Source organism: Pelecanus crispus, chromosome 6, assembly GCF_030463565.1.
Source record: "Pelecanus crispus isolate bPelCri1 chromosome 6, bPelCri1.pri, whole genome shotgun sequence".
NCBI lineage: Eukaryota > Metazoa > Chordata > Aves > Pelecaniformes > Pelecanidae > Pelecanus > Pelecanus crispus.
The window spans coordinates 63978547-63991537 of NC_134648.1; the positions used below are offsets into that span (position 1 = coordinate 63978547).

Below are 12991 nucleotides of genomic sequence, written 5' to 3' on the forward strand. Positions count from 1 at the left end.
GCCACAGGCAGTGTCTGTGTACTCACAAAAATTCTTCTTCAACCTAAACTTAACTGCTTGCTCAAGTTTTCTGCTGAATTGGGGTCTTCTGTGCAATGTGCACCCAGGGATAGCTGCTTAATTGTAGTACAACTTTACTTCTCTGCCATGCAAATTCCACACTCATCAGAGTGACTCTCCTTAGTTATTGGATCCACTTCTCATCTCAACCATCCATCCTATTTGTTGAAGCACTGGCCAAGCAAAACTGAACACACCAACAAATTCACTAGTGAGCTTTGTGAAAATAACAGTTCTTCTCCCTTTTCACAGCAAAATTCATCAGCCCTGGAACTCCTGTCCATGAGTGGGGAGGATGGAACCATTCAACACTGAACTACCTATAAAATAACTCAGCTGTTCGAGCTCCTTGCTATGTTTATATAGAGATACCTACAATACAAATGTTTATAGTAATTTTGCATACCCTATATGAAAAAAAATCACAAATAAATTCTAATACTCAAAACTGAATAGTATACAAAGTTAGGGACCAAGTTACATTATAAATGCACAAGCATTAATACTATCTATTCAGCCTAATTTCTTAGTATGCAAGCTTCAGCAATTGCTAGCTACACTACACTTCAGGAGTCATATAAATGTTGGTCATGCCAAAATCTAAGAGGAAATAAAACCACAAAAATTCTCCACCATCCTTCCAAATGATGGACAGTTTTTGACAGATACTGTAATAATATAGTGGTTTCATGAATTTCATTAACACTGTCCAATATTAAATATCAAGTCTGGAACACAGGTGTCTCTGTTCTTAATGAACTCAAAATCAGAGCGGGAGCAACAGGTTTGTCATCACTGTGTCCACACACAGCAAAAGCAGAGACAGTGAGAGTCTGTACCTGGACCAGAGCTAAAATTACCCAGAATAAGGTGAGAATAGGGGCAGCTTTCCTTGCAAAAGGGAGGAGAGGGAGAGAAGAGGGACTTGACACAGCCCCAGTTACAACTGTTGTTGCAGAATAGTTTGAAGAAATAGCCTAGACTCTGTAGCCTGGTCTTGCCAGCACAGTCCTCAGAAATGGCCCTTTCCCCGAAAGCCAGTGATAGCATGTAGGACCTCTGCTAGCAAGAGCAGGTTAGATTGTGCCTGCACAGGACCTGAAGTTGGCTGTACCAATTGGCACATGGGGCTGTTCATTCTCAGTATTCTAATATAAGTATTTCTGCCAACAATTTCTCATGAAGGAAGTGGGTGATTCACAAGTACATCTTTCAGGAAAGAAAAGATCTCACACACTCAATACCCTGACTCAACTACAGCTTACGCTACAGAATAATAAAATCTAGATCCTGCCCTGGAAATCTGTTTACACTTTAGATCATACCACTTTTCTCATCTTGCAAAGAGGTTCGTGAAGAGGATCTTCCTAGCAACAGCTCCTTCTCATGGATCAGACTATCTAGCAGGTCCTCCTGTCTGTAGTTGTGATAAACCTTCAGGAAAGCCAGAATGGTAATTCCTAGCCAAGTCAGCCAGGCAGCCCAGAGACCAAACTAGAGAAGAAAAGAAATGATAAAGAGATCAGCACTATATTGTAATAACAAAGTCGACTCTCCAGGTGAATATCAAAATCTCAGGTGGACCAAAACCCATGGAGTCACACCAAATCACACCCAGTGAGGTCCTGGCCCCACTGTTCCTCCACTCTGTCAAGTTATTCCTAGCTTAAAAGGAAAAACTCTTTATGTACTAGAAAAACTGAAACAAAAATGTACTAAGTATAATAATGAAAAAAGGAAATCTGTATAATCCAGGTGTATCTGTTGAACTTCCCATATCTGACATTCTGGCTAGCCCAAAATTCTTGGGATTATTTCATTTTTGTTACTTTAGAACTGCAAAATGTTTTAAGACATTTTCCAAAACTTTCTTCCCAAGTCCTTCGGGCCTTCCACTACCCCTGGAGAAATATAAATTTTAAGGTATTTCTATTCAAAATATTGTTCAGAAAATCTTACCAATTAAACTGTTATACTCTGAAGTAACCGGTTCACATTAGTATGAACTCAGACAGCAAGAGAAACCCACTCTAATCCATCCAAGTTCTTGGTGGCTCGTTTATACCTGACATGAGATACCTGGGCTTAAAACCTCAGATATGCAATAGGTTCCATCACTAACTTGTCAGTCTGTCTTGCTTAACTTCATAGAAATAATTACACTTTGATTGGTACAGGTACTTGAACGTTGGCCTCCCTGCCTCAGAGGAGGCTTATTTGTAGTAAGGCTTTCTGGCAGAAATTCCATTTTAATTCTGTGATGTCTTTAGCAAAGAAATATTAATTGAATCCCTGTATTTCAGTTTTGACATATTGCATTTTTAATTTAAAAAAATACAACAATTTAAAGACTTCCAGACAATAATACAGCTGATTACACTAATAGCCAATTTAGATAAGTGAGGACTACTATTTTTTAAAGGGACTTTATGTTTCTACATATCTTATGCACTTTGGAAATTCTCTTATACATTTCTGCCCATACTTACAATTATCTCAGTTCACCAGTAAAGAATATTTTTGAGTTATTCTACAAACCTTGGAAATAAGAGATATTAATTTAGCTTTATATGACCATATCTAAAGAATTGGAAGGTTTGCACTCATTTCTTAAGCACCACTTCATTAATGAAATATTATATTAAAAGCATTCAGATATCTGCTACTGCTTTGGTCTTCTCAGCATATTTGATATGAAAGAATCTACATTGATTTAGCCAAATTCAGTGAAACTCCCAGAGTCATTCTGATGTGTTGGAAGCATCTGAATGGAGGAAAGCGGACAGATACAAGGTCTGAGTATGTGTGTCTGTGTGTCTGTACATGCACATATACATGTGTCAAATACCCAAAGCTTTAATTAAGTTGCCTGTTCTTCCCTTCTAGATTTTATCCAGAGCCCATATTTGTAATTCTTAAATTGTCAGCAATCTTGATATCTCCATTCAGACCACTGTTTCTAAGTAAAGCCTAGTGTAGGAAGTTATTGCACTTATAGGGAAATGTTTGCTTTAGCCAGTAAGTCTAGTCTATTCTTGAGGTTTTCTTTCTACTATTTCAAAGAAACTTATTTTCCCTCCATAGACAGCCCCGTTCTCATGCCTTCACCCAGCCCTGCCTACCACACCCCAGATATCAGAAGACAATGATGCGGGATTTTGTTCCCTGCTTGGTCCTTTCTCCAAACACTCGCAATCAGGATTCACTTTAACACTACCAGGTTCAGTTTTTGAAGCCAGTGACTCCCCAGAGCTGTTATGCTCCCAGGCTCATCATACTTGGGTGTTTGCAGAGCTTGGAGGCTGTATCTTGCAGGCTAGCTCTACCCAGGAGCATACGGAAGGACGTGGATCAGTGTGGGGAGCATCCAACAGCTTGGGCTGATCCTTCTACACTGTGATATGTTAACTCTCCTTCAACTTAAGTGCTATGTGCATGAAGCTTGACTTTTTAGGCGTGGGTCCCTCTCAGAGAAATGCTGCCTTCTGCATATAGATTACAACCTGTCCATCCTGAGATCACAGGGTGGACATGGACATTTAGTTCCCATGAACTCAAAGTTATAGACAGGTACCAGGTTTACTTCTGCTACCCTCTCTCTAGCTGGTAGATTCGGGGTTAATGCCAAATTCTGCTACAAAATACAGTCTGTCCTTGGACTAGCATGATATAAAGGGGTCACTTTTATGACATATTTCTATCCTGCATGCAGGTATGTCTGAGCTGGGTGTCTAGATGCCAGTGCTGGCAACAAAGACACAAAAGTGGGGGTTAGATTAGATATTAGGAAAAATTTCTTCATGGAAAGGGTAGTCAAGCATTGGAACAGGCTGCCCAGAGAGGTGGTGGAGTTGCCATCCCTGGAAGTGTTCAAAAAACAGGTAGACATGGCACTTTGGGACATGGTTTTGTGGGCATGGTGGTGTTGGGTTGATGACTGGAATGATGATCTTAGAGGTCCTTTCCAATCTTAATGATTCCTAGTTTTTACTTTCATTATAAATGATCCAGCCACCAAGCCAGGAGGCATGGGGTTGCTACTCTACCCTTAACTGGTTTAGTGGTGGACTTGGTAATGTTAGGTTACTGGTTGGACTAGATGATCTTAAAGGTCTTTTCCAACTTGAATGATTCTATGATTCTATGATTCTAAAACTAGCTTGTGTGCAAGAGGCACAGTTATCTTCAAGGAGTGCCCAGGCAAGCTAATATTTCTTCCCATACAGGACAACATAAGAAGCATGTGTATGGGTGCAGCCCTGCGTGGATGGGGCTTTCCTCCTTGCAGAACTAGTATGTGCTCACATGCACAAGTGCTCAAGTCCCCATGTTCACTGACTTTGAGTGTTGACTTAGAGCTAGCATATTCAACAGAAAAGTCTGACAGCCTTAGAGGTCTAATTCTCAAAGACTGATCAGAAAACAGCCCTATCTAAAGGACAGTAATCTTCAATTATTTTCAATGGTCTGATATTTATATGGGCTCAGGCAATCTCAGACAAACTCATGAAAGGCAAAGCTAACGCCCCCATGATCTGGTGCAGGTCAGACGTTATTCTGAACAGCAATGCAAAGCTCCAGAATATCAGAGTGCTGAAACATTTGCAGAGTTCATCCTTTGGAGCAACAATAAATTTTCCATCATGAATAACAAGATCAGTGGCAGAGCCAGGTTTTGACATGTCCACATTCACTCAAAACATTTTGAATTTAAAATGCAAATGTGCCCATCACTACCATCCTGATTCAGCACTTGCTGAAGTCAGTGGAAACATTCCCATTGATTTCAAAGGATGGTAGTTCAGCTCCAGCAATTCCAGATCTAGGAGCAAATGGCGAATGAATTGGAACAGATCTCTGACCTAGTCCAACCTACCTGTGCAATAGCAAACTGGTCGTAGAAAGCAGAGTTTTCTAAGTTCAGTTCAAGATCTATATCCTGTAACTCTTCACAGCTACCCAAAGAAGGCATTTGGAGGGGAAAAAAGAAAATTATTTCAGAGATTCCACACAGGCAAACCAAACATAAAATGAAGCAACATCTTACATGTGTTTCAAACAGTCACAAGGACATGTTCTATCAAAAGATATTTAAGTTATTGCAGTAACCAGGTTGCTTGCCAATCTTCTCTAAAACTAGGTTAAAAGAGGCATGTAATTACTTTCTTTAAAAAAAACAATGTATAATTATGTAAGTGATAACACCAATCTTCCAAAAGTGGAACTGTAATCATTATTATGAAAACAGTATACTTAAAACCCTCTTCTCCCACTACCCCGAGCCTCCCACATATCCACATCTGGCATCACCCCAGGTTGGTTGTTTCACCCCTCAACAAAACAAAGTGTATGAGCCTCCATTACCTTTTGACTTCATCAGGAAAAGCCTCAGAAGAAAGGATTGTGTGGGTGTTTTTGTTTCAGATGCTCCAGCAAGGAGACGATACTCTGATGGTAAGATAGAGGCTGCCTACAGATTTTACAAATAACTTGGACTTTTACTGGTGTGAAAAAAATCCCAGGATTTTGAGGTTGTCTTTCTATCTCTTGGTTGATTTCTGCAGCCTCTTCTCTCTCCTTTTCAGTGCTGTCGGTCATCTTGGGTTCTTATCCGAATATTCGATTAGACGTTTTTTGTAATTGAATTTTTAACCGAATATTCGAATAATTCGATTAATCGTTGCAGCCCTAAACAGAACATTTACTATGGCATTTTACAACATATGACAATGTGCAACATAAATGTATGCTTTAAATAGTACGTTTATTCAATATCATATGACATAAAATGTCACCTTTTCTTCTCTCTTCATTGTTATTTGTTTGATAGGAAAAAAATCTACCTCAAATTATCATGTTTCCTATAAGGAGCATAAGCATCGTGGGATACAGTAGGCCATTTTAGGAGCTGTACATTTTGTGCACTGTAAAAAAGTATCAACCATCTGTACTTTGCACGTACAAAATATTTTCCATTCTACGGCTCTCAGGGCATCCACAGCACCGCTATGAGGCCAGCATCTTTATACCAATTTTTGGATCATGGTGTGTTGTGGCACAGGTAGGATGAGTGACTTGCCAGACAGGACAGCAGAGCCAGGACAGCAAGCCAGGAGCCCTGACTTCCAGTCACCTGCCCTGCTCACAAGACCACACTCCCCCCGTTCCTACAGCATTTCCAAATCTAGTTCTCCTTTGGAAATGAAAATTTTTAAACTAATGGATTTCTTTTTCATTTGATCGTGACTCTTAAAGAGACCATGAAACACCATGGAAACCATACTTTTCTTTGTGGGGAACTAAACGCAAAAAAAAGTTTGATTTGCTTTTTTTGTTCCAGATGAAAAAAAAATCTGGATTTCCACATTACAGATGCCTTTTTCTCCTTGCTCACCTTGCATGTAATAACTACAGTTTGTAACACCATTGTTCATTTGTGCATATATAAAAAAAAACAAAGGAAGAAAATGTATTCTTCAATACTAACCTATTTGGCATGCTTCCTTTTTCGGTAATTGCATCACACCACATGTTAAATCCTACACTCACTATAGTGCTAGCAATAAATGTGATAAACACCACAAAGGCGCTGATCAGCAGATTCAGGAAGGCATAAAAGAAAGAGCTGCAATAAAAAGGAAGAAAAATGTAACTCATAAACAGCTGAAACACAACATCAGCAGTCTCTTTAAGCAGCATACACTGGGCACAAAGATATCAGTTTCCATTTTAACCACATCTGCTTTAATTAAGAACACCTAATACATTGAAAAACTATGGATTGTGATTTTGAGTCACATTATCTTCATTTGTAAGTGCTTTTGATTTTGATTTTTTTTCACCATAAGAGGATGGGGCTTTAAATCATAAATACTAAGTGGCAATTGTTCATACACAGCATGCCTTTCATTAGCTGTAATGATGAAAATCACCATTGTTAAAATAAATGTCATTAGCTCAAATTATATAGTAACTGGAGCTAAAATTATTTCATGACTAAAGTGATAATTTGGACAAAAAATGCCTAGGAGAGGGAAACTAAAAATAAAATAACACATACTGATAGCTATAATCATTGTAAGCAATGTAACACAAGGTGCTGCCATCATTGGACACGAATCTCAGTTTTATGGGCAATTCGCAGAGCAGGCCAGCTTCTCCTGGGACTTCTCTGGCTTTGGTGTCAGTATGTTATTTCCACCAGCTGAACGTAAATTTACTTCAGCCCTGTTAAGTCTGCCCAACTAGGCCCAGCCCTAGGCACGTGCTGTGCTTGTAGTGGTAGGGGTTGCAATGCTTATGGTGGTCCCATAAGGCCAAGGAATTGTCTACTCCTCTTCCAACCTCGCTGCTTAACTCTCCCCCTTAACTGTATTTAGTGAAAACTTTCTAATCCTTTTCTCATTCATCTGACCAAATCGTTCACTACATGAAACTGCCCTAGATAGCTCTTGGAAAGTCTCATTATCTAAAAACTGGACATCTGCTCTAGGCTGGAGAAAGACTGGCAACTCCAGGAGGCAGGTCATCCTCTTCAGGTTAGGTGGTGAGGATGAATATGACAAATTTCCCACCCGTGCCACGCTCATTATGCTGAGGATAGAAGGAGTCTATTCACCCCAGAGAACAAAAAAGCAGTCATTTCTTTTCCCTGGTGGCTCATTAAATGAAAAGCCAAGAGGCTTTTTGAGTCAGTGTTTGAATCCTGGGAAGGTTCTGGGCTGGTCAATCCTAATATGTACAGGTTAAATACATGGTGAGACATATGTGACCTCAGGAGGACTTCTTTAAAATGAGATGAGGAAGCAATTACCAGTGGGGTTAGGATATTTGTCCTGGGTTGACATGGCTTTAGAGGGGCTGTCTAGGCTCTCTCCAAAGTGACAGTCATCCCATCCCAACACTGATAGAAAAGAAGTGAAATAAACCACCTTCCAGAAGTGCCCTTACAGACTGTAGTGGGAGCTGGACGCCAGGACACCTGACTTCTAGATGAACGTTGAGATGAATCCTACTCTTATCCTTTGGCTTCACTGGACTTGGTGGACTAGATCAGCTCACCTCTGCAGAGTGCCGGGGTCACCCATATCGCAGAGGGAGCTGGTACAAGCACACCATGGTTTTGCATGTTCATTGTCCCTGCCCTGATTTCACATCTCGCCCAGATTTCATCCCAAGTGTTGCTAAAGCCGTGTCCACTGTGTGCACCTTGGCATAGTATGCTGGTCTGACAGGCAGAAAAGTGTTGAGCTGTCCACTGAATAAAAACAGAGTTGACACCAGAATTAGTAACAGCTCTAGAAAAGGAACAGTTCCCAAGAGTATTCAGTGGATCATCACCAGTGTGGGACCTGTAGTCCTCCCTCTGCTTCCTACCCTGCAGTACAGAAGAGGTGCCAAGGTCCAGAACTGGACCTTCCACTGACAAAGCAGGGCTGAGTGTTGCATTTGATTTGCACTGGGCAAGCAGTAACCGTCACCATGTGCTGGAGGTTCCTCAGGCCAGGGCATCCTGGTAGAGAACCATGCTAATTGGGCTCTCTACCTCACCTATTTTTTTGCTTAGATCGGAATTTCAAGCTACACATTCCAGATTGAGTGGATGCTCTGTAATGATGAATGTTTACACTCAAAGCAGAAGTTGCTTTGCAATCCTAATAGTGAATTACCTGAGTTGTACCTCTACCTTTCAGCTGAGCTGAATAGTCCCAGGCCCAGAGCAGGGCTGGCAGCCAGCGCTTGCTTTTCCTACTCCTGCAGGCAACTTAAGCTCAGTCTGTCCCTGAGGCAAGGGGTGCTGAGACCCTGTTAAGAAGGATTTTTAGCAATCCTATCTGATAGCAATCAGTCGAAGCCATTGCACATGAAGACTGGCCATCTTGCTAGGATACATAGGGTTCTAACCCTGACTTCCTCAGGCCAGCTTACTCCAGAGCTGCCCCAGCAGCAGTGACCCTAAAGGGACAATGTTCAGAGGCCTGTCTAACAGTTTGGAACTAAATAGCCATGTTTGGAAGCAGGCCAAACATCTGATCCGAATTTCATTATTACAAGGTTTTTACTGCTGGTTTCTTCCAAAAATTAACTAGTTCTGAACTGCAAAACTGAAAAAAGCCTCTGGATTAAACTAATCCTCTATACGTGGCTGATCACTTGAGGAAGCTGAATTTAAATGTATTAAGAAGTCCATGGTTATATTTAGATCTTATAAGGTAAGTTTTAACATGGAAGTGAGTTTTTGATCTATACTTGCTATAACATGCTTTAGTGTTAGGCAGCTTGAGAGTGGTCAGAAGGAGCCAGAGAGACAACACTGCTATGATTGCTACCCCAATATTACCAACTTCAGGGTGTTCTGTTACAATGTCAGATGTGCGTAACAGTCGCTGACCCAAGAAACCTCCAATCCAAATAGACCTGGACACAAGTGATTTACCCTTAGCACAGTCCCTAAACCATGGGAAAATGGCTTTCCTAGTCTAGCCAGCCACCAGTGCATGCTCCTGCCTCCCCACCTCTGTGCAGCTGGATGCTTGGAGGGCCCTGGCCCTGTAGCACTTGCAGGCTGGGTTACCTGTGCCAGGGACTGTACCCAAGGTGGCAGGACGGGCCACCGGAGAGCCAAGCACAGAGCACAGCGCTCCTGATCTGCTGCCTGGACCACGAAGCCTCTCACTATTCCTGCTGGGGTCTGCTGTCCCTTGGTTTGTCTGAGCACACTAACCACTGAGAGTGCAGCCCTGCGTCTGCTGCAGGGAGCACTCAGCGTTGCTCATGTGTCGTAACCAAGCAATAGGTGTTCTCTGCAATAGTTACCATGTCCGCCACAAAAGCAGGATAAAAATAGAGGGGACCACCAACTGCTCCCTTCTGCCCCCCCCCCCCCCCCCCCCCAAATGCACAACCATGTTGTTTCAAGGTTTTTCAAGCACCTGATGTACATCCTGGGAAGGCTCCCCTTTGCAGGCACATGTAGTGGGACCATGGTCAGGAGTCACCTGCAAGCCCCAGCCCCCAGCATCACCCCATGACCCCCAGCACCCTCCATGCCCACTGCAGCTGAGCTGGCCAGACACTTCTCCCAGACTGCCAAAGGGTAGCAGGTGCATAATGATGAATCTGCCCCCCCATCCCAAACCCCTGCAGGGGAGCATCCTCCAGAGAGGGCCCTGAAGGAGGGGGTGTATGTGATATGTGTGCAGACAGACGCAGGCAATACACCACCTCACCCCAAACCCCTCTAGGGAGCAGGATGATCTGGATGGTGCAAAGCCCAGTGCTTCACCTCCAAGCTGCTCCCACTTGCCCCAGCCTGCAGGAGGGATGGGCACCCCCTGCCCTCCCCAGGGGTACTTACTCCTCGTGCCCTTTGCAGAGGAAGAAGAGGGTCCTCCAGGCCTGCACTGTGGCCAGCAGCAGGGAGAGGAGCCCAGTGAAGATGCTGAAGCGGCAGGCGGCCTCAGGCCCCCACTCCTGCACAGTGAAGCGCTGCCTCTCCACCGTCAGGTTGGCGTTGAGCCACATGCCCTCCGTGAAGAGCAGGCACCGGCCATGGAAGTCGTTGCCATTCTCGGAGAGTGGCACCACCACGATGAAGCTGAAGAGGAAGGCCAGGAAGTAGCAGATGCACTGAGCGAAGAGGAAATTGCTGAGCGCCATGTCCGTGGCTCTGCGCAGGCAGAGGGAGGGAAGAAGGGAGGGATGGAGGGAGGGATGCAGGAGGGAGGGATGCGGAGTGGGAGCGGGGGCGGGGGGGAGGGGGATGGAGGGATGAAGGGAGGAAGCCTGCAGCAGTAGGGGGTGGGGAGGGAGGATGCGCAGTGCAATGCAATGCGATGCGATTCAATGCCTCCTCCGGACACGGCTGCTGCCTCTCCCGTGGCCCGAGCTGCCCCTACTGATGGCTTCAAGGCTTGCGGGGGGAGAGGAGAGGAAGAGCTGTTGTGGGGGATCCTTCTTCTTCGGGAAAATCTGGCTGCTGATACACCCTGGCACCCAGGGGGTTAAATCAGTTCATGCCTTCCCAGCAAGGATGGGTACCACCAGGCTCTCAGTGGGGTATCCCCCTAATGACATAGGACACTGATGTCACCCCTGTTGGTGGCCGTGACATGCACCCCTCCACCACACAAAAAAAAAAACCAGAAAAAAAAACCCCAAAAAGCCAACACCAGCTTCATCCTGGCTGCTGGATCCCAGCAAGTTTTGTCCCCAGTTTCTAAAAACCTGGCCACCAACCTCAGATAAGGGACAGGGTGCACAGCCACCCCAGGACCTGCAGACCAAGCAGTTTTGTTCCTAGCCCAGCTGGTCGCGCCCCCCAAGATATTGCAAGTGGTAGCAAGGGCTCAACAGAAGTGGAATAACTTTTGTTGAGCCTTGATGTCAGTTAGGGGCTGCCCAGGGTTTGGATCACCTTGCATTGTCCCCTGGCTGACAGACAGAGTAGGGAAGAAAGAAAATAATCCTAAACTCCAGCTGGTCATTGAGCTGAGAACAGACCAGCATAGCAATGGTACCTATATGGCAGGGACAGCTGCCACTCACTCGATTCCCAAGGGTGAGCATCCACCCTGCTCTGCACTGCCAGGGACCAGCCCCCTGCCCCGCACCCCTCTTGGAAAGATGTCAGAGCATCCCCTCAGCTGTAGAGCCCAAAACTGCATGTCCAGGATGCAAGAAATCAAAAGGCATCAGTTGTTGTTGTGACTTGTGCTCAGTTCCACCCCCAGCACAAAAATCCAAATTAAACTGACCCCAAGTTAGAGTTTCCCCTCAACCCCAATTTCATTTTTCCATCTAAACATGAATCCCCTTTCCAACACAAGACACCCACAATTCCTCTCCAGTTCCAGGTAAAGTCATTTCCTAATCCAATTTCCTGGCCATATCCAGTCTGAGATCAACTGCAGGTCTCAGATCACCTCTTAATCCCAGGGTTGTTTCCACACATTTTAGGCACCATACCACTTCCTGGGTAGTGTTTAGAGGAGCAGATGAGGGACTGGGACCCTGAATATACTTCACATAGCATTTCAGGCTTGTGTTTCCATTGGGCAACGAAACAATTATTTTTCTATGCTGTTAAGAGGTTACAGATACAGTAACAGAATCCCAGTGGGGATTCTTAGAGAAGACATTAATTCAGCTTCATTGTACATCATTTGCAATGCATATTATCTTGAAATCTTGTTCTATCCGTACAGAGAAAGTATTTTTTGTGCAGATCCTGCTTCTTGAATAAAAACTTTTGTCAGTATATATGAAATGTGTCAGGCTATTTTTCTGATCCTTACCCGACTCTGATCATCAAAAATTGTATTTCAGTTTTGCAAGATGAGTTATAGAGCACTGACCTGACCCTGTGGGGATAGAAGTGCACTACTAACAGAAAAGATTTCGCTGATATTTCAGTCTGGTAGTAAGGAGGAAAGTTTATTACTCTTAACCTTGCTTCCAAGAAGTGCTGGGTTCCCAAAGGGTTTTGTCCTTTATCTGGAAGGAAATCAGACCTGGACTGAGCTGGAAAAGTCTTTCCTTTGAAACCCAACACGTCAGATTTGCCAGATAATGTTTTCTGAAGTTAACTTGGGAGGTCAACACCAACATAAATGCTCAGTTATTGCTTACACTGGAGTCCACAGAAGGGGCCAGCAGGTGCCAAGGGCGCTTTGCCTCAGGCAAGCCCAATGCTCAGATCTTACCACCAGCAACCACAGGGCTCTGTTGCAGGAGGGTTATTGCAGAGGTGAAACGTGAGGGTCACTTGCAGAACATATAAAGTTGTCTTTACTGATGAACAAACTCAAGTGAGCATTTATCAGAGAGTTTCAGAAAACACAGTTAGGCATTTGCAAATGTTAACAGAGATGTAAAACAGCTGCATTTAGGAGGCTGGTGGCTACTGAAGCGTAGTGCTTGGTTGGATGGA

At 43.9% G+C, this 12991-nt stretch overlaps 1 protein-coding gene across 1 annotated transcript; it reads right to left on the minus strand.

Moving 5' to 3' along the window:
• Positions 1-1374: 1374 nt before the first annotated feature.
• TMEM179 (transmembrane protein 179) lies at positions 1375-10719 on the minus strand. The gene is made up of 4 exons (XM_075713171.1): positions 10418-10719; positions 6548-6685; positions 4937-5015; positions 1375-1554 (listed from the first exon to the last, which is right to left on the minus strand). The coding sequence occupies exons 1-4, from the start codon at positions 10717-10719 to the stop codon at positions 1375-1377; spliced, it is 699 nt and encodes a 232-aa protein (XP_075569286.1).
• Positions 10720-12991: the final 2272 nt, after the last annotated feature.